General features: G+C 38.6%; 1 protein-coding gene across 1 annotated transcript in view; it reads left to right on the forward strand.

Moving 5' to 3' along the window:
* The window catches only part of LOC150077348 (cholinephosphotransferase 1-like), a 246098-nt gene that overhangs the window by 86405 nt on the left and 136671 nt on the right, over positions 1-23022 (forward strand). The window contains exon 4 of the mRNA XM_090386825.1: positions 11749-11833. Within this exon, the coding sequence (XP_090242951.1) occupies positions 11749-11833 (85 nt within the window). The remainder of the gene's footprint in view (positions 1-11748; positions 11834-23022) is intronic.

Consider the following 23022-nt stretch of genomic DNA (forward strand, 5'->3'; position numbering starts at 1 on the left):
TGCATGTGGGTAGCAGTAACTCAAGAGAAACACACCGTGTTGTACTACCCTCAAGGAGGTGAAGAATGAAGAAAGACCTGGGGGTAATTTTGCAGTCAGATATGAAATTCTCTGAGCAGTGCAGATGGTCTGCCAGAGCAGGTCATGGAGTTTTTTCAATGATATATAGGAATTTTGTTAGCAGAGACAAGGAGGTGATTATACCTTTGTATAAGGCAATGGTCCGGCCACACCTTGCATACTGCATACAGGTCAAGAGGCTTCATTTTAGGAATGATGTAGAGTTGCTAGAACGAGAACAGAGAGAAGGGCAAGATTGGTTAGAGGAACAAAGGAGCACTCTTACCAAGAGAGGTTTTAAGTGCTACAAGTTGCCGCATCTGGAGACCAGGCACCTGTGAAGTGATCTGATTGAGGTGTACAAGGCTTTGAATGGTTTGAGCAGGCTGAATGCTGATGGGATACCTCTGCTTGTGCAGATTAAGAACCTGAGGGGGCATGGATTCAAACTAAGAAAACACAGTTGTAGTATTTATGTGTGGAAATTTGTCTTTAGTTTGTGGAAGTTGATAGCTTAAATAAATTTAACGCTAAACTCAACAAACATTTGGAGTAACCGAATAGGTGAAACGGAAAGCGTTTTTTTTTTTTTTTTGGGTTGATGCTATATAAGCTTGTTTTCTTGCATCATGTGCTTCATCTAATGGTATTGCTAATGCTAATTAAGCCTGATATACCTTCGTCACTATCATTTGTAAATAATAGTGATGAAGGTATACAAAACAACAATGTGCCAGCACTGAACTCTGGGGGACTCCACTATTAACAGTCCATGAAGAGCAGTGTCCACTGATTACCACTCTCTATTTCCCACCCAACCATCCTTTCATCCATTGTGGCAACTTGCTCTTAATGCCATGCTGCTCCAATTTGTACAACAGTGGGCAATGGTATCAAAAGCTTTCCTGAAATCCAAGTATGTATCAAAATTATTTTTTACATCTTTTGTGTTCCTTTGTGACCACATCATAGTATCCAATCAAATTGGTCAGAACTATAACTGCAGTCCTGTCTTGATGATCGTCCAGTGCTTATTTAACCAGTGTGTCCATTAGTTTCCCTGGAACAGAAGTTAAACTAACAGTTCTGTAATTTCTTGTGTCACCCTTTGATCCTCCTTTGTGAATTGGAGTCACATTTGTGCATCGCCAGTTCACGGGGACATCCCCCGAGTCCATGTATCAAAAGCTCTTCTGAAATCTAAGTATGTGATGTCAGAATTACTTTTGCATTCAGTTCCTTTGTTAATGTCTCAGTATCCATTCAAATTGGTAAGTTAAGATCACCCTTTAATAAATTTAAAAAATCCATGCTGTGACTGTATGTAACTGCATTGCTGTCGAGATGGTCCTGTATTACTTCTTTAACTAGTGACTTCATTATTTTCCCTGGAACAAAAATCATGCTACAAAGGAGAACAGATCTCCCTTATTGATTTTTACTCAATCCCATTAATGCCTTATACAACTCAGTTAAATCTCCCCTTAGATGTCTGGTTGTCAGAATTTGCAGCCTCTACCTTCAAAGCCATTCTTTAATGTTTATAACTTACACTCATCAAAAGTTTGGTTACTTTTCTATGAAACCTTTCCAAAAGTTCTCTTTTTAGGTACAGCCTCCACACCTGAATACAATATTCAAAATGTAGTAGTAATAGTGTCATGTGACACAAGAAATCAAGTGTGTGAGCTTATGCAGCATCAGCCAAAAAAAGAAAAAAAAAAATTTACAAAACAATTCCCTCTAAATGTTTGTCCAGTTCCTCCTTAAATTTATTTCACCTATCAACTTCCACAACAACAGATGGAAGTTTGTTCCAGCAATTAACCACCCGCTGGCTAAAGGCAAATTTCCACACATCTATTCTCCATTTGTCTTTCGAATTGTCAATTTGAATTTATGCCCTCTTAGGTTTGTAATCTGAACAAATGAAAGAATCCCATCAGAATTCACTGTGCTCAACCTATTCAAGGCCTTATACACCTCAATCAGATCACCTCGCAGGTGCCTAGTCTCCAGCCACTGCAATTTGCAGAACTTAAACCTCTCTTGGTAAGAGGATCCCTTTATTCCCCTCACCAATCTTGTTGCCCTTCTCTGTACATGCTCAAGTAAATCTACATACTTCCTAAAACGAGGCTTCCACACCTGTAAGCAGTACTCAAGGCATGGCCTGGCCATTGCCTTATACAGAGAGACAATAACCTCCTTTTCCCTGCTACCAAAATTCCTGTATATCATTGACAAAACCCCATGACCTGCCCTGGTAGCCTGTCTGCATTTCCCAGAAAACTTTGTATCTGACTGCACAATTACTCCCAGGTCTTTTTCCTTTTCTACCACCTTAACTGTAGTACCACACAGTTGGTACGTTTCTGTGAGGTTACTTCTACCCATATACAGTACTTTGCATTTGGCAATGTTAAACTTCAGTTGCCACTTCTCAGCCCATCTGTCCAAATTTTTTAGATCCTGTTGCAGTAGCACACTGCAACAGGTTCTAAAAAATGTTGCAGTAGCATAATGTCATTAACAACCCTGCCAACCTTTGTATCATCTGAAAACTTTGACACTAAGCCTGATATACCTTGATCAATATCATTAATAAATATACAAAACAACAGTGGACCCAACACCGAAACGCGTGGGACTTCACTAATAACATTAGTTCATGAACAGCAGCAGCACCTATTGATTACCACCCTCTGTCTTCTCCCACTCAACCATCTTTTTATCCCTTGTAGCAACTTACCCTTAATACCATTCTGCTCCACTTTGTACAGTAGTCTTCCATGCGCAACAGTGTCAAAAGCTTTCCTGAAATCTAAGTATATGATATCAAAATTATTTTTTGCATCCAGTTCCTTTGTAACCACATCATAATACCCAATCAGATTTGTCAGACAAGACTTTTTAGCAGTAGCATTAGCATTAGTAGAGGCATTTGATGCAAGAAAGCAAGCTTATGCAGCATCAGCCAAAAAAAAAAATAAATAAATAAATAAATAAAATAAAAAATAAAAAAATAAAAAGAAACCACTTCCACTTCACCCCTCTGTTCGTTCAAAATACCTGTCCAGCTGAGCCTTAAACTTATTTAGGCTATCAACTTCCACGACAAGGGATGGAAGTCTGTTCCACCAACCAACCACCCGCTGGCTAAAGGCAAATTTCCGCACGTCTATCCTACATCTGTCTTTCTTCAATTTGAATTTATGCCCTCTCAGGTAATTATTCTGAGCGAGAGGAAGAATCCCATCAGCATTGAGCATGCTCAAACCATTCAAGGCTTTATACACCTCTATCAGATCACCTCGCTGGTGCCTAGTCTCCAGACACTGTAATTTACAAAACTTAAGCCTTTCTTCATAAGAGCACCCCTTTGTTCCATTCACTAATCTTGTTGCCCTTCTCTGTACTCGTTCCAGTAGCTCTACATCCTTCTTGAAATGAGGCCTCCAGACCTGTATACAGTACTCTTGGTGTGGCCTGACCATTGCCTTATACAAGGGAATAATCACCTCTTTTTCCCTGCTAGAAAAATTCCTATATATCATTGACAATACACCATGAGCTACTCTTGCAGCCCGTCTCCACTGCTCAGAGAACTTCATATCTGCCTTCACAACCACCCCCAGGTCCCTTTCATTCTCTACCGCTGTCAGTTTAGTACCACAGAGTTGATACGTTGCTCTGGAGTTGCTGTTTCCCATATGTGTAGTACTTTACATTTGTCAATGTTAAACTTCATTTGCCACCTCTCAGTCCATCTGCTCAACCTTTCCAGATCCTGTTGCACCAGCATAGTGTCAGTAGTGTCCTTGACAACCCTGCCTACCTTTGTATCGTCTGCAAACTTAGACATTAAGCTTGATATACCATCATCAGTATCATTTATGAATACAGAAAAGAATAATGGACCCAACACTGAGCCCTGAGGGACTCCACTAATAACATTAGTCCACGACGAGCAGTGTCCATTGATTACCACTCTCTGTTTTCTCCCCCTCAGCCACCCCTTTATCCACAGCAGCAATTTGCCTCCAATGTCACACTGCTCCAATTTGTGCAGCAGGCTTCCATGTGCAACAGTATCAAAAGCCTTTCTAAGATCCAAGTATATAATATCAAAGTTATTCTCTGCATCCAGTTCTTTTGTGACTACATCATAGTATCCAATCAAATTGGTCAGACAAGACCTGCCCTTAACAAAACCATGCTGTGTCTGAGCTATAACTGAATTCTTGTCCAGATGATCCTGCAATGCTTCTTTAACCAGTGCCTCCATTAATTTACCTGGAACAGAAGTTAAACTAACAGGTCTATAATTACTTGTGTCAGCCTTTGATCCTCCTTTGTGAATTGGAGTCACATTTGCACATCTCAAGTCTGTGAGTACCTCCCCTGAGTCCAAGGAAGCTCTCATAATTATGGCTAAGGGTTTGCTTACTTCCTCTGCTGCCTCGTTTAATATAACTGGATAGATCCCATCCACCCCGGGTGCCTTTCTTGTGTTTATCTTCAACAATTTCTCCTCCACTTTACTCTCAGTTATTACAAGATTCTCTAGCTGACTGCTGTAGTTGAGTACACCTCTGGCTTTCCCCTCGCTAAATAACTCCTCATGTGTGAATGTCGATGCAAAATATTCATTTAGTTTGTTAGCTACCTGAGCAGGATCATCAACAGTTGACCCATCGATATCAAGTGGTCCAATCTGATTCATCCCCTTCCTTCTAGAGTTTACATAAGTAAAGAACTCTTTGCTGTTTTTCTTTGCATCCCTTGCCAAAGATTTCTCGTAATCTGCCTTCACCTGCCTAACCTCCTTTGTAACTTGGTTACAGATCAACTTGTATCTGTCTTAGGCTTCTGTGTCATGTGTTAATTTGTACGTATCCCATGCATGTTTCTTCTCTGCCATATACCTCATCAGTTCATCTGACATCCATTTAGGCCTAAACCTTGAACAATATTTCTTGTTTGTTATGTAAAGCCTAGTAGCTTCCAAGATAAGTTCTTTGAATGCTTCCCATTTTGCATTTGCTGTTGGTAACATCATCAGTTGGTCCAACTGTATAGAATTTAAATACTGTCTCAGTCCATCGTAGTCGCTTTTACGAAAGCAATAACCCTTCCCTTTACCCCTAATGGTAGTTACCTCTTTGAGTAAATCCCACTTCACCACACTGTGATCACTGCCACCTAGTGGTTCATTTATCTGCAGATTCTTAATGCATGAAGAATCACTGCTGATAATCAAATCAAGAGTATTCCTCCCTCTAGTTGCCTCCCGAACATGCTGATGTAGAAAACAATCATCCAATAAATCCACAAAAGCCTTGCTAGCGTGTGAGTGACCAGCTCCCAAATTCCAGTCAATATCTGGGAAATTAAAATCTCCCATTATAAGACTCTCTGATTTACTGGCCCACTCTATTTCCCTGTACAGTTTCTTATTATGCTCATCAGAGTCATTAAGCCTATAGCACACTCCTACTCTCAATTTTTATCTCCCAATGCTTATGTCACACCAAACTGACTCGACACTCCACTCTCCAGCGATGTCCACTGGCTTCACTTCTTTGGATTTTATGTATTTCTTAACTAATAGCATAATCCCTCCTCCCTTCCTATCCAGTCTATCCCTTCTGTAGACGTTGTACTCCCCAAATTCCAGTTCTGCATTCCTTATATCTGTGTGACACCACGTCTCTGATATCCCAACAATATCTGCCTTTGATATTTTGAGCAATACCTCAAATTCATCAAATTGATTTACTAAACTCCTAGCATTGGTGTACACGCAAGTATACATGCACCTATTTCTATTCTTAGTTACACTAACACAATTCACGTGTTTACTTGTACAGCAATGACTCCCAGCAGTCTCCGAAATACCATGCATCTTGTTTTCCAGGCTGCTGCTCATTCCAATAGAAGCAGTGCAAGAATCACTTTCACCTCTGCCAGTGGCTACTGTTAATCTATTCGTCTTTGTCTCCCCACAAGCTAGCAGTTTTCCGACCCACCTAACACTGCCTCGATAGCATCAGCAAATATTCTTGCACCCTTTCTATTTAAGTGTATCCCATCCCTGTAGAAGCAATCTCTCCTGTTAACAAGTACAGTCCAGGCTGAAAAAAATTCTACCCTTTGAGCCTTGCACAATCTTTCCAGGGCCGAATTGATCGAGGCTCTCATCATATACTCCCTCCTATTGTGTCTGGGCAGAATTGCAGACACTTTCAAAGTCAACCCTATTTCACGGCTTGTTTTTTCAACAGTGACCTGTATTTGTAAAGCAATTCTGCTGGTCTCTTACTCTTGATATCATTAGTGCCAATGTGTACAACTATATCACCTTTTGTGCCCTTAAAAGATGATATCTGTTCTACAACGTCATCAACCTTTGCCCCTGGCAGACATACCCTGGTCCTGTTCCACCTATCCTTTTTACAATGCATGATCCCCGTTTCCCTGACAATAGAATCACCAACAACCACTAGTTCCTTTGGGACCAGCGCATTCTGCCTTGGGTGTTGCCGCTGTGTTGCGCGATGACCAAGTGCAAGCTCTGGCGTTGATGTGGGCAGTTGAGAGCCTCAACTGCCCACATCAACGGGCCCCTCAATTTAGTTCCTTCGAAGGCATCCACCCTGTCCTTCAAGCTCTCATATAGGCCCATAAGAACGCTGAGTAGTTGTCTGATTTCGATACACTCCTTGCATCACGCACACACAAAGACATCCCCCATGGCAATATCATGTCCCGTACCTGAATGCTCCACAAACATCATGCAAGCTGTGCATTTTAGAAGGCTGTGATTCAGTATACACTCCTTGGAGTGTATACTGAATGGGGTGTATACTGAAAGGAGTGTATTCTGCGATACACTCCTTGCATCACGCACACACAAAGACATCCCCCATGGCAATATCATGTCCCGTACCTGAATGCTCCACAAACATCATGCAAGCTGTGCATTTTAGAAGGCTGTGATTCAGAAGGCAACTGCCCCCCCTCAGTTCTCCTCTGAGCCACAGGACTTCCATTAGCTTGAGCCTTTTGTTTTGCTGCTCTGGTCTGAGTCATGATTTCTTTTAATTTAAATAAAATTTCAATTTCAATTTATAACCCTAACTTATCTCCCAACACAGTTATAACTGAATATATATTTTTTACTGTCAAGTATTAATTATCTCCGAGTTCCCTTTATATAACTTCCGTATCAGTTATGTATTAATTAATTATGTTACGTTTGTAATCTAAGTCGGTATATGTATTTAGTTAAAAGTACAATTTAAATGCCAACGAAGTTCAACAAGTTTAATAGATTTTACCGATTACTGAAAATATTATAACCTATACTATACTAATGCTATCTAGGTTCGATATATTACAATCGTATGACAAAGACAAAAAGTTACGAACGGTAATCTATGGACACTGAAGTATTAATTAACTTTCAAATCTCGCTGTTTCAATTCAGAATAAACTAACGATCCTTACTAGGTCTATAAGCTACTTACAAAAAATAATTTGATGTAAAAAATATTCAATAAGCGGCTAAATATGGCTAAAAACTTCTCGTTCAGCGGAGTTGCGACTTGTAACACGTGGATACCCTTACTGATACTTTTATGCAATTGCAAGGCCGAGAAAAGAATAAATACACCAAATTAATCAGAAAATCACAAAATAATGCTATACTACTAAATTTAAATCAAAAGTTTTAGAAAAACAATAATTTCAAATCAATAAATAAGAAAAATCCACTTAGCAGCTTTTAACACGTCTGGCCCCTACTAGCCTCGTCAGCAGACTTTCCCTTAACAAACCCATGATGTGTGTGAATTATTGCTGCAGTCTTGTCTAGATGATCCTGCAATGATTCTTTAACCAGTGACTCCAGAACAGAAGTTAAATTAACTGGTCTGTAATTACTTGTCACACTTTGATCTCCCCTTTGTGAATTGGGATACATTTGCATATCTCCGGTACGTGGGGACCTCCACTGAATCCAAGGATGCTCTCATAATTATGGCTAAGGGTTTGCTTACTTCCTTTGCTGCCTCCTTTAATATAACTGGATAGATCTCATCCACCCCAGCTGTCTTTCTTATGTTTAACTTCAACAATTTCTCCTCCACTTTGCTCTCGGTTATTACAAAATCATTGAGCACCCTACTAAAATTTGATAACCTTGTGGCATTTTCAAACCTTAATAACTTTTCATGTGTGAATTTAGATGCAAAATACTCATTCAGTTTGTTTGCTATCTGAGCAGTATCATCAACAGTTGAACCATTGATATCAAGTGAACCAATCAGATTCATCCCCCTTCCTTTTAGAGTTTATATAAGTAAAGAAATCCTTGCTGTTTTTCTTAGCATCCTCTGCCAAAGATTTCTCGTAATCTGCCTTCGCCTGCCTATCCTCCTTTGTGACTTGACTGCCATAGGCTTCTGTGTCGCCTGATAATTTATGGCACCTCCGTAGCCAGGTGGGCAGGAGTAGCAGTACATAGCACACGCTCCTTGATTAGACTGGGGTTTGAGCCCGTGTGCACAAAATACAGAGGATGCAGAAAGGTCAGGGAATGATCACTGCATATCCCCTGAGCAATATGGCCTTAATTGCTAATGCTCCTAAAAACAAAATAACTAACAAACAAACTGATAATTTATATGCATCCCATGCATTTTGCTTCTCTTCCATTAGTCTCATTAGTTCATTTGACAACCATTTAGTCCTAAACCTTGAACAGTATTTCTTAATAGGTATGAATCTTTTAATAGCTTTCACGATTAATTCCTTGAACGCTTTCCACTTAGAATTTTCTGTTGGTAACATCATCAGTTGATCCCACTGTACAGAATTTAAAAACTGTCTGAGACCACTGTAGTCACCTTTACTGAAGCAAAAACCCTTTCCTTTATCCCTGATGGTAATGATATCTCTAAGTAAATCCAAGATCAGTACACTGTCATCACTGCCACCTAGTGGTTCCTTTATCTGCAATTCTTAATACACAAATCATCACTTCTGATAACCAGATTATTACCCTCTCTGGTTGCCTCTCAAACATGCTGCTGCAGAAAACAATCATCCAATAAATCCACAAAAGTCTTATTAGTGTGCAAGTGACCACGTACAGGTCACTTGCACACTAGCAGTTTTCCGACCCACCTAAGCTAGCAGTTTTCCGACCCACCTAACACTGCCTCGATAGCATCAGCAAATATTCTTGCACTCTTTCTATTTAAGTGTATCCCATCCCTGTAGAAGCAGTCTCTCCTGTTAACAAGCACAGGCCACGCTGAAAAAAAATTCTACCTCTCGAGCCTTTCACATTCCCTCCAAGCCGAATTGATTGACAAGGCTCTCATCATGTACTCCCTCCTATCATGTCGTGGCAGAATTGCAGACACTTTCAAATTGAACCCTAACTCACAACTTTTTTTGCAATATTGACCTGTACGTGTTAAATAAATCTGCAGATCTCTTATTCTTAATGTCATTGGTGCCAACGTGTATACAACAGTATCACCCTTTGTACCCTTAAAAGATGATATATGCTTCACAACGTCATTAACCTTTGCCCCTGGCAGACATACTCTGGTCCTATTCCATCTATCCTTTTTTCACACATCATAGCCGTAGTTGCTAATGCGCCAAAAAAATCCAAACAAACAAACAAACCTTTTTTCACAATATATTCCCTGTCTCCCCCACAATCAAGTCACCAACAATAACTGATTCCTGTGGAACCAGTGCATTCTGCTTTGGAGATTGCCACTGTGTTGCATGATGCCCAGGAGTGATCTTTGGCATTGAGTTGGGCAGCTGAGAGCTTGATGGCCCCTCGTATTAATTTCTTTGAAGGCATCTACCCTACCATTCGAACGCTGAGTTGACGCCTAATTTCTAGACACTCTGCACCTGGCACACACAAAGACATCAATCATCTTTGGCTAGATCATGTTCTGTTCCAGAGAGAGTTTGGCAAACATTTCACAAGTTGCACATTTTTTTTTAGGCTGTGATGCATTGGAGAATCGCCCTCCTCAGTTCTCCCCCAAGTCACAGCACTTCTGCCACTTTGTGCCCATTACTTTGCTGCTCTAGTTTGGGGCATGATATTTTAAATTAATAAGATCAATAAATTTAATTAATTGTCAATACTACACTATCTAGTAGAATTCTAAATGCAGTGATGCATATTACGCTATATATTTTTGCGTTAGAGCTATCTAGTTACTACAATTAAAAATTTGAATTCTCTACCACTCCATACAAAAACAGTGGCTGCATGATTCGATCGAAACAATGGTTTTACGACGTATATTAAGTAATAATCTACATAAACTCTTATCTAAATTAAAAATATAAATAATCAGCTTAACTAGAACTATAAGGCTATTTATTAAAGTACAATATAAAATAACAATTAGGTAAATAAAATGGCAAACACTTATTGCTTTTTCGGAGCCTATAATTCACAACTGTAATTTTTAAAGAGAGTCGGCACCCTCTAGTTTAACAACTAGAGGACACTGTAGTTGGACTGCCTCCTTGTAATGAGGGATAATGATATCCACTCTGCTGGCAAAGGCCGTATTACTCTCCTAGGAGAGTGTATTGGTTACTTAGAAATAAATATTTTATATTGCTCCCCTTGCTGTGCTAAACATTATGCTGTTAATGCAGCACAGTGTCTTCTTACTAAGAAATCAAAATTTTATCTTGTATCCTCTTTGATATTTTAAATGATTTGTGTGAACAATATTAAGTTAGTTTGGGAATTTTATAAAAGGAGAATCTGTGAAGTTGTCAAAACTTAAGGCTGCAGCTGCTGTTAAGGCATTGCTTTATGCCAGAGTTACATTAAAATGTTGTGATGTAAACATTGGCTTTTGCTACTATCCACTCTGCTACACACATTCAAGGCAGTGGAGAATAACAACAACAACAAAAAAAACCCTAGGTCTTTTTTTGTTTTGTTTGAACAAAAAAAATACCTTGTACAATGTGACAGGAAGTTTCTCTTAAGTGCAGACAGGCTACTGGCTACACAACAAATTAAGCCTATAGATGGGAGCTGCCTGTTTACACTGTAGTAAATTCATGTAACATTGAATCATAATTGTGAATGAACAGCACATCTTATTGGGCAGGGAATCATGCAGTTTTCACTGTGAGAGGTGAATGCCACTTTAGCTTGTTTTTTTTTATTTTTTTGTAATTTTATTTTGAACGTTATGATACCTTGGCACTCGAGTAGCAGAATAACACCTTTCCAACTCTAAAATTAATTGTTGCATTAGTACAGTTTGGTGGTATGATAATTTTTTGTTTTTAAAGTACAGTAGCCTTTAAGTCTTTGTAATTAAATCCACTTTTTTCTTTCTTTCTTTTTCTTATTAGGGTAGTACTTTTTTAATTGAGGAAGGGGGGTTACTTTTAATTGTTCTTTTAAAGCAGACCTGTAGCTGCCACACAACCAGTAAGTTATATGAAAGGTTTTTAAGTTTAAGCCCATCTCGTGAGAAGGCATAGAGAGATGTGCCAAAATGCAAGATGCCTTTTAGTGCTTATATTAATTTTTTTATAGTGTTTTTCAAAATTAATCAGTCTTTTAATGCAGAGATTTCTATTACAACATTCATTATTTATTTTTTCAAGATATGATGTTACTGAAGCGCAAATTAGCATAATTATCGTTCATCTAGTAACAGCAGTGTTTGGTTCTTCAATATGGTCTAGTGAGGTAATGTTTTGTTTATTGTTTGGAATATATGAACTTTTTTTATTTAGAGTTTAAATCCAGTATATACCATAAGATTGGTTGTGTTGTTCTTAGAAATGCTCTTAGCCAGCTTTTCCTTTTCTTCATTACATGCAGTTTTATAAGCTACATAACCATTCCTGGCTTATTCTTTTTTTTTTTTTTTTTTATTTATTTATTTCTTTATTATACTGGCTATTTTATCACCCTGTTTTGTAATGCGAGTGATACCGATCCCCTGACAGGTACAAGGTTTAAACTGTAATATTTAAAAAAAGTATTTGGTTTACTGAAGTATGCTGTAGTGTACTAATATTTAACCTTTTACCACTAGATTGCAATGCTTATTAATTTCAAATCTGTAATTTTTTTGATAATAATTGAAAATTTTGCAAATGTGTTTTTTGCTGCAAAAAATATTCATTAACTTTAGTAAAATAAAAAGTTAATTAATTATTATTAAATTTTCAAAAAATGTTGGTAACATAAAATATTAATCGCTGCCAGATTTATAATTGCTTAAAATTTCAGCATTACTCCAACACAAGTTTTTTTTTTTTTTTTTTTTTTCATTAAATTACATTAATGTACTGGGTGGGTATAAAATAAGTTTCCCTATTCAGGAGACCCTAATATCAAAACGGTTAGAAATAGCACTGTGAAAACTGCTGGGTGTGTCATTTAGGGTATGGGAAAGTGATTTGTAGAAGAAAAAAAATTAGTTAAAATTTTTCGCCACCAGGGGAGAAATTAGCACAGTAAATATGAGATGGAATACTTAACTTAGGATTAGATTTTAATATCAGATCTTAGAAATCTACAGATATTGTTTTTTTGCTTTCATTCACTTGAGATGACGGCGCCTCCGTAGCCAGGTGGGAAGGAGCAGCAGTGCATAGCACACGCTTCTTGATTAGACCGCGGTTCGAGCCTGTCACCACCAAATACGGAGGATGCGGAAAGGTCAGGGAATGACCACCACATATTCCCGGAGCAATATGGCCTTAGTTGCTAATGCTCCTAAAAACCAAACAACTTGAGATGACATTCTGTAAACAGAGGACTGCATGCGACACATTTCGTGTAGCATCTCATTGGCGATGTTGGCTACATACTGTTTAATGTTTGCTTTCAAATCGACAAGCGTCTGTATGCCGCCAAGGTAAACTTCGTCTTTCAGGTATCTCCATAGCCAGAAATCACAGGATCGAGATCTGTGATCGGGCTGGCTAGCACTGCGGAAAGTCTCTAGAAATGATGCGATCATTTCCAAATGTTGAATGGATCAGTTCCTTCACTTGTTGACCAACGTGGGGAGGGGCACCATCTTGCATGAACAGTACGGTGCATTAGTTACCGTACACCTTACAGGGCCATGAGGTGTAGACTCTTCAAAGAAAAATGGTCCAATTATAAACTCTGCTGTGAATCCACACCATACTGTAACATATGGATTTTGTAGTGGTCTTTCATGCACAGCAGATGGACGAGAAGTTCCCCATATTCAGCAGTTTTGTGCTTTTACAGCCCCATGTAAAGTGAAATGTGCCTCATCAGACCACAAGATTATTCAAGCCCATGTATCGTCAAGTTCCATACAAGCCAGAAATCATAGAGCAAAGTCTATTCGTTGTTACTGATCATAAGACTTTAGTTCTTGTGCTATGTGAATCTTGTACGGGAACAAGCATAAAATTATTCGAAGCACTTTCGGTACAGTAGACCAAAGAAGGTTCAAGTCTCTTGACACACCTCTGCCAGGCACTACTGACTGGTAGTGTTTCGCATTCTGATCATTGCAACCGCCACTTCATCCACTACCTCCATTCCAATACGTGGTCATCCCCTGCCTGGAATCACACCTACATCCTCGGTCGCTTCAAATTTATTTAAAAGTTTTCAAAGCCCCACTGACGTCAAAGGTTCTTTATGCAAACCTTTAAGTTTCCGATATTCATGTAGTGCTGCATTAGTGTTACTATTATTCTGGTAGAACAGTTTTACTAAAAGAGCACATTTCTTTTTTGTAAGAGCCATAATATGGTTATTGATTGTGGCAGTGGCATTGGCTTTTCTGCTTTTATCTAACAGGATGTCATTTGCATAAGCAGTGTGTCTTGAAGTAAATGACAACTTTTACATATGTGCAGCGCCGTTTTTCCGAAGGTGGCGGAAATTGGAACAATTTTTTTTTTTTCCTTCTTCAGATTGTTTCCCCGTACCCTAAATGACATACCCACCAACTTTAACAGTGCTAACTCTAACCGTTTTGATGCTAGGGTCTCCTGAATAAGGAAACTTATTTTATAACCACCCAGTATTTTAATGAAAAAAAAAACTTTATTTTGTGTATGTGACAAATGTAATAAATATGAAATGGTAACATGAAGTCATTCATATCCATTTTTTAAAGGTTCTTGTGACATTCGGTACATGAAAATTCTGCACAGATCAAATACAGAAACAGTATTTCATCTCATTTGAAACAACTTATATCATAAATGGTACACGTTGCTTCATGTGTCCAGCCTATATTGAGATCATTAAAGCCTTCTTGACATTGTGTTTTTGTTTTTTGTTTTTTTTTCATGAAAACCCCAAGCATGAAAGAGGTATTAGAACCTATAGTACTTAGTACCGTGCATGGGTGGAAGGTTGAGAAGATAAAAGAAAATACTTGTTAACATTAGACTTGAATTTCTGTAGATTATAATTTTCAGAAAATACATATGAAGGGAAGTTGAATGAATAAATGAGGAAGCAGAAAAGATGGTTTTGTGAGTTTGAAATTGGATAGTAAAAGGATGCTGACTGGTTATGGTACGTGCTCATGGTCGTTTGGTAGAGAAAGCGGGAATTATAGAAGCCATTTCAAAATAACAGTGCCCATGGAAGTATCTATAGAAAAGGCATACAGCAGAAACAGAATGTTTATGAGAAGGAGAGTCTTTTTTAGATTGGGTTATTAATTAACCTAATTGCCATCTTTTGAATGGAGTCTAGATGTCTGTGAGAAATTGAGGCACTACCCCAGATGGATTTGATGGATTTGGGAGGATTTGAGATTTGTATAGAGTGAGTAGCTGTTTGAAAGGAAGTAATGCTCTTGGCATTGCTTTTCTTTCAGCCGAAGAGAAAACTCAGTTTTTTAGATGCAGAGGAAGCAATATTTGTTTGTGATGTGCTTATGCCACAAGAGATTAGAGGTCAGGGTAGTAGTACTGGCATGTAATGCAAGAAAGCAGTGTATGAGCTTATGCAACGTCAACCAAAAAAAAAAAAAAAATCGCATAACCAATTCCTCTAAATGTTTGTCCAGTTCCTCCTTAAATTTATTTATCCTATCAACTTCCACAATAACAGATGGAAGTTTGTTCCAGCAATTAACCACCCACTCGCTAAAGGCAAATTTCCACACATCTATTCTACATCTATCGTTCCTTAATTTGAATTTATGACCCCCTTAGGTTCGTAATCTGAACAATTGGAAGAATCCCACCTTGAATAGGTTGAGCATGCTGAATTCTGATGGGATTCTTCCAATTGTTCAGATTACGAACCTAAGGGGTTCGTAATCAGAACAATTGGAAGATTGTTCTGATTGAGATGTATAACTTCTCATAACATCTCAATCAGATACATCTGATGTATAACTTCTGATGTATAACTTCTCATAACATCTCAATCAGATACATCTGATTGAGATGTATAACTTCTCAGTTATACATCTCAATCAGATCACCGCACAGGTGCCTAGTCTCCAGCAACTGCAATTTGCAGAACTTAAGCCTCTCTTGGTAAGAGGATCCCTTCATTCCCCTCACCAATCTTGTTGCCCTTCTCTGTACACGCTCAAGCAAATCTACATCCTTCCTAAAATGAGGCCTCCAGACCTGTTCGCAGTACTCAAGGCTTGGCCTGACCATTGTCTTATACAGAGGGACAGTCACCTGCTAGCAAAATTCCTATATATCATTGACAAAACCCCATGACCTGCCCTGGCAGCCTGTCTGCATTGCTCAGAAAACTTCATATCTGACTGCACAATTACTCCCAGGTCTTTTTCCTTTTCTACCACCTCAAATGTAGTACCACACAGTTGGTACATTTCTCTGAGGTTACTTCTAACCATACGCAGTACTTGGCATTTGTCAAGGTTAAACTTCAGTTGCCACTTCTCAGCCCATCTGGCCAAATTTTCTAGTTCTTGGTGCAGTAGCACATTGCCATTACTGTCATTAACAACCCTGCCAACCTTTGTATCATCTGCAAACTTCGACAAAGCCTGATATACCTTTATTGATAAATATACAAAAGAACAGTGGACCCAACACCAAACCCTGTGTGACTACACTAATAACATTAGTCCAAGAAGAGCAGCACCCATTGATTACCACCCTCTGTCTTCTCTCACTCAACCATCCTTTTATCCATTGTAGCAATTTACCCTTAATACCATTCTGCTCCAATTTGTACAGTAGTCTTCAATGCAATCCAAGTATATGATATCAAAATTATTTTTTGCATCCAGTTCCTTTGTAACCACATCATAATAACCAATAAAAGTTTTCAGACAAGACTTTCCCTTAACAAACCCATACTGTGTCTGAATTATTGCTGCAGTCTAGATGATCCTGCAATGCATCTTTAACCAGTGACTCCATTATTTTACCCAGAACAGGAGTTAAACTAACTGGTCTGTAATTAGTTGTCACCCTTCGATCCCCTTTGTTGAAGGACCTCCTCTGAGTCCAAGGATGCTCTCATAATTATGGTTTGCTTACTTCCTTTGCCACTTCCTATAATATAACTGGATAGATCCCATCCACCTGAGGTGCCTTTCTTATGTTTAACTTCAACAATTTCTCCTCCACTTTGTTCTCAGTTATTACAAAATCATTAAGCGCACCGTGCTACAATTTGATAACCTTCTGGCCTTTTGCCTTACTTAATAACCCCTCGTGTGAATGTAGATGCAAAATATTCATTCAGTTGTTTGCTATCTGAGAAGGATCATCAACAGTTAAACCATTGATATCAAGTGGACCAATCAGATTCATCCTCTTCCTTTTAGAGTTTATATAAGTAAAGAAATCCTTGCTGTTTTTCTTTGCATCCTTTGCCAAAGATTTCTCGTAATCTGCCTTTACCTGCCTAACCTCCTTAGTGACTTGATTACAGACTAGCTTATATCTGCCGTAGTCTTCTGCGACAGATATGAGGTTAAACTTATATGTCGCCTGATAATTTATATGCATTCCATGCATTTTTCTATTGGGTAATCCCCAATAGAGATATATGATCTTGCCTAGAAATCAGAGTGTCATTGAAGATAAACATAGGAGCAGAAGAATCCTTTTTGTAAGGTATAAGACAATACTGAGTTATAGAAGGATCGAAATCAACAAAGTTATTTTTGGTCCCACTGGAGAAACCTTGGATATTAGCATTTAAGGAATTGACAGAGGATATTCAAGAAGTTAAACCTGTTTGTGCAGGGTAATGTTTCTCAAACTGGTACATGGAATGCAATCTGCTATCATCAGCAAAACTATGGAGAGGCTTTCTGGTCAATGGAAGGTCATTAATATATAAGAGGGAAAGAGTTGAAGAAAGAACTGAACCTTGGAGAACAACAGCATTAGTAGAGTTAGAAGACAGAGAGCTATCCACCATCACCTGCAGTGAGTGATCAGAGAGAACTGGATACCAATTACAAAAAACAGCTGACGAACCATAAGATGGAAACTGATTTAGAAGACCTTTAGCCAAACACAATCAAAAGCCTTTGAAATGTCAAGAGCAGCTGCTTCAGTTTCACCATACTTTTCCATTGAAATTGTCCATAGATGGGTAACACAACCATTATATTACCAGCGAACAGAATGCAAACTGTCAATAATTGATCTGATGGAAAGTTTCTTGATTAGGAGTTGGTGGTTGTTGGATTTCTCCATTACTTTACAAAGAGTAGAAATAAGTGCAATGGGACGATAATTGGATGGGAGGGATTTGTCACCCTTTTTAGGAACTGGCTAGATATGAGCAAATTTATAAGCAGCAGGGAAACCCCTCTCCCTGGAGAATAAAAAAGTGTAAAAAGGTGACAGAACAGGAGCAAGGTCAGGAGCACAGGTTTTCAGAACAACTGGAAAAATACCATCAGAACCTGTGCTTTCTTGGTATCAAGGCTGTTCAAAATTCTTCTGATATGCTTTTGACTGAAGACCACAGGAGGTTGAATGGAGTGTACAGGAACTCCCCAACTTAAGTAATACTCGACTTACGGATATTCGACTTCATGTGAGTTTTGCCGGCCGGTGAAAACTTTAAAAAAATCACGGAAACCGGTAGGAATAAATGGGGGGTATCGTGAAAATATCGTAATCTGAACCCAATAACAAATTTCTTTTTTTTTTTTTTTTTTGGCAATTCATTCCAAGACCTCGGAAGTTGAAATTTTCGCTATATAACTGAGCTATTTATCTCTCTAAAAGAGATAAATAGCTTAGTTAGCTTTTTATAATGGAAATTGCACTACACTTTCATCGTTATATGTTCCATTATAAGAATCAGTTTTATACTCCTTTGTGATATTTTTCTAAAACACATTTCTGGAGGTTACTGCTAAAAGGTGGCTAACAATCTAAACGGGTATTTTGCATCTACATTCACGCATGAGGAGTTAATCAGGAAGGGGAATGTCGTAGGTGAAGTAAACTTGGCAGTGAGCTAGATGATTTTCTAATAACTGAGAGGAAAGTGGAGGAGAAATTGTTGAGGATAAACATAAAAAAGGCACCCGGGGTGGATGGGATCTATCCAGTTATATTAAAGGAGGCAGCAAAGGAAGTAAGCAAACCCCTAGCCATAATTATGAGAGTTTCTTTGGACTCATGGGAGGTACCCATGGACTGGAGATGTGCAAATGTAACCCCAATTCACAAAGGAGGATCAAAGGCTGACACAAGTAATTATAGACCTGTTAGTTTAACTTCTGTTCCAGGTAAATTAATGGAGGTACTGGTTAAAGAAGCATTACAGGATCATCTGGACAAGAATTCAGTTATAGCTCAGACACAGCATGGTTTTGTTAAGGGCAGGTCTTGTCTGACCAATTTGATTGGATACTATGATGTAGTCACAAAGGAACTGGATGCAGAGAATAACTTTGATATTATATATTTTGATCTTAGAAAGGCTTTTGATACTGTTGCGCATGCAAGACTGCTGCACAAATTGGAGAAGTGTGGCATTGGAGGCAAATTGCTGCTATGGATAAAGGGATGGTTGAGTGGCAGAAGACAGAGAGTGGTAATCAATGGACACTGCTCAACGTGGACTAATGTTATTAGTGGAGTTCCTCAGGGTTCAGTGTTGGGTCCATTGTTGTTTTCTGTATTTATAAATGATATTGATGATGGTGTATCAGGCTTAATGTCCAAGTTTGCAGACGATACCAAGGTTGGCAGGGTTGTTAAGGACACTACTGATACTATGCTGTTGCAACAGGATCTGGAAAGGTTGAGCAGATGGGCTGAGAGGTGGCAAATGAAGTTTAACATTGACAAATGTAAAGTACTACATATGGGAAACAGTAACCCCAGATCAACGTATCAACTCTGGTACTACGCTGACAGTGGTAGAGAATGAAAAGGGCCTGGGGGTAATTGTGCAGGCAGATATGACGTTCTCTGAGCAGTGCAGACGAGCTGCAAGAGTAGCTCATGGTGTCTTGTCAATGATATACAGGAATTTTTCTAGCAGGGACAGGGATGTGATTATTCCCTTGTATAAGGCATTGGTCAGGCCACACCTTGAGTACTGTATACAGGTCTGGAGGCCTCATTTCAAGAAGGATGTAGAGCTGCTGGAACGAGTACAGAGAAGGGCAACAAGATTAGTGAATGGAACAAAGGGTTGCTCTTACGAAGAAAGGCTTAAGTTTTGCAAATTACAGAGCCTGGAGACTAGGCATCGGCGAGGTGATCTGATAGAGGTGTATAAGGCTTTGAATGGCTTGAGCATGCTCAATGCCGATGGGATTCTTCCTCTTGCTCAGAATAATCACCTGAGAGGGCATAAATTCAAATTGAGGAAGGACGGATGTCGGATAGATGTGCGGAAATTTGCCTTTAGCCAGCGGGCAGTTGGTTTGTGGAATAGACTCCCATCGCTTGTTGTTGAAGTTGATAGCCTAAACAAATTTAAAGCTCAGCTGGACAGGTATTTCGAACGAACGGAGGGGTGAAATGGGAGTAGTGGTGGTTTTTTTTTTTTTTTTTTTGGCTGATGCTGAATAAGCTTGCTTTCTTGCATCATATGCCTCTACTAATGCTAAAACAATTTGGACTTTCCGGTTTATTAGGCTTTTCTGTTAGTGCATCTAATTATATACGGGTAGTAAACTCGATCTTATTGCATTTGCGATAATACCGATAACTGCAATTGTGTGGGTTTTTATGTTATTATGGTGAAATGTGTTCCCCTTCACTGAAATCTTCAATCATATAAAAAACTAATTTTCAGAAACTTCTCTTCATACCTATTTACGTATTACAATGATGAAGGGAAAGCGACCAACGGAAAGTACAAGTGGTGGCAGTGCTAGGAAACAAAATAAAATTGATTTAGAAATGAAGATGATTAATTAAGAAGTACGAAGCAAGACAGAGTTTGTCATCTATTGCATGGAATTAGGTCTCGCTGCTATAACAGTGAATACTGTTGTAGTGTGCATATAAAAGAACATGTTAAAGGATCAACGCATTTAAGATCAACAGTGATCACAAAACAGCATTCCGGTGCTTTATCGAAGATGGAAAAACTATTAATACTATAGATGGAAAATCAGATTCCGAAACAAGTGTCCCTGAGTCGAATGGCTACTCAAGCAAAAGCAAGAAGTATTTATGAAGGATATTACGGATAAGTACAGCAAACCCCAAGCCAAGTTCGTGGCAAGTTTTATAGGTTCAAGCATCACGCTGGTTTCCACAAAGTTAAAGTATTCAGCAAAGTCTCCAGTGACGATTCTGCAGTTGCAGAGAAATTTTGTGATGTGTTGGAAAAAATTATTGATGAAGGCGGCTATTCAATGCAGCAAATTTTTAACATTGACAAGACTGCTCTGTATTTGAAAAAAATGCCGGATCGAAGTTACATTGCCAAACACGAAAAAACAATGCCAGGTTTCAAGGCTTCAAAAGGTAGGGACACACTCTTGCTTGTGGCTAATGCAGCGGGAGATTACAGATTAAAACCACTGCTTGTGTACCATTCTGGAAATCTTCATGCATTTAAGGGCATCAATAAAGCCACCCTACCCGTGCAGTTCCAATCGAACCAGAGAGCAAGGATAACAATATCTCTCTTTGAGGATTGGTTTAAATGCTGCTTCATTCCCGAGGTTGAAAAATATTGTAAAGACAACGATGTTCCTTTCAAGATTTTGCTTCTATTAGATAATGCTCCTGGACATCCTGCGCATCTAGATGATTTCAATTCGAACACAATAGTCATATTTCTACCACCAAACATGACTTCAATCATTCAACCTATGGATCAGGGTGTTATTCCGAATTTAAAAGTATACTATTTATGCATAACATTTGCTCAGGCATTGTCTGCAGTAGATGGTGAGAAAAATTTAACACTAAGACTTTCGAAAATCTTGCAGTATTTACCACGCCATCTTAAACATTAATAAAGTCTGGGCAGAAATTACTAAAAGGTGTTTAAATGGCACATGGAAGAAAATATGCCCACTGCACATAAAAGGCTTCGAAGGATTTTAAACGACGAATCATATGAAGAGGTACAGATAAGATTGTAAAGGTTGTGGAGTTTCTTCAGTTGGAGGTTGACGCCAAAGACTTGGAGGAATTAACAGAGGAAGAAGAGAAGGAATCATCTAACGAAGAACTTATTGACTTGCAGGCAGCGATAGTGAAAGAAGAAAATGCTGACCAAGCTCAAGATGAGCCAAATGAGGAGCCGAAACGCTTCATCGCCAGAGAGAGAGAGAGAGAGAGATGGCAATGGCGAGGTTTGAGAAGATGGATTCTTAAAAGCGAATGATTCTTAAAAGTTAACAGAGGGATGAATGATATTCTTGCTTGCTACAAAGAAATCTATGATGAAAAGAAAGAAGCCCCGTCCAATCATCCATTAATATGTTCTTTAATTCATCCATTATTATGTTTATTAATATAAGTACACCTCCGCAGTGGTGTACTTAGCTGAAGACGTTGATTCTGACAACAATGCTCGAGAGGTAAAACTTACTGATTCTCCTCTTTTTTTGTCGCCTGTCTCCTCTTTTTTTGTAATTTTATAATTTTGAATTTTTTTTAAATTGCACACTTTTGTAATTTTTCCTACACATGAGATAAAAAATTGAATAATTACAATAAATAATTCTGTTTACATGTTCGTCGAACATTTCTTTTTTGATTCGATCAATTCAATCTTTCCGACTTATGTAAAATCCGACTTACGTAGCGTTCTGCGGAATGCAACCCTTACATAAGTCGGGGAGTTGCTGTACTGGGAATGGTAGGAGGCGGTTTACCAACAGAATCAATACATGAGTTAGAAGAAAAGTAGGATGCGAGCAGGTCAACTTTATCTTTAGCTGAGGTGGAAATAGAACCATCCAGTTTCAATGGAGGTTGGAGTATAGATGGACAATAGTTTTGGCCAATAGCTTTGGCAGGAAAACAGAAAGTTTAGCTACCAAACTTTTGGACATGAAGCAAGTTTTCTACTCTTAGCCTGTACAAAATCTAGTTTGGACTGATTAATAACTGTTTACAATTGTTGCAATCTTTTGTGTAGGCAGAAAATTAACCTGGAGATATGGATGCAAGCGAATTGTGATATGCAACATTCTTATCTTGAACAGCGTTAGCACATTTATTGGAAAACAAAAGTTTAGATAAAGGACGGGATTTTAAGGTGGAGTGTGGAATAAATGATTTCATTGGTATGGGTGAATGTTGAGAATGGCCACAAGATAAAGGCTCCATTGCAGAAGAGATCAATATCAAGTCTTGATCTGAGGTGCCTACCTGACCACTCACCTTGACCATGTACTTGGAATGGTTGATTGTTAAGAAAAAGATCAAGAGTGTTGGCTGTGTGGTTAGGATTTTCTGCTATTCTAGTAG

This window comes from Mastigoproctus giganteus, chromosome 12, assembly GCF_048544385.1.
Source record: "Mastigoproctus giganteus isolate SK-2022 chromosome 12, ASM4854438v1, whole genome shotgun sequence".
Classification (NCBI taxonomy): Eukaryota; Metazoa; Arthropoda; class Arachnida; order Uropygi; family Thelyphonidae; genus Mastigoproctus; species Mastigoproctus giganteus.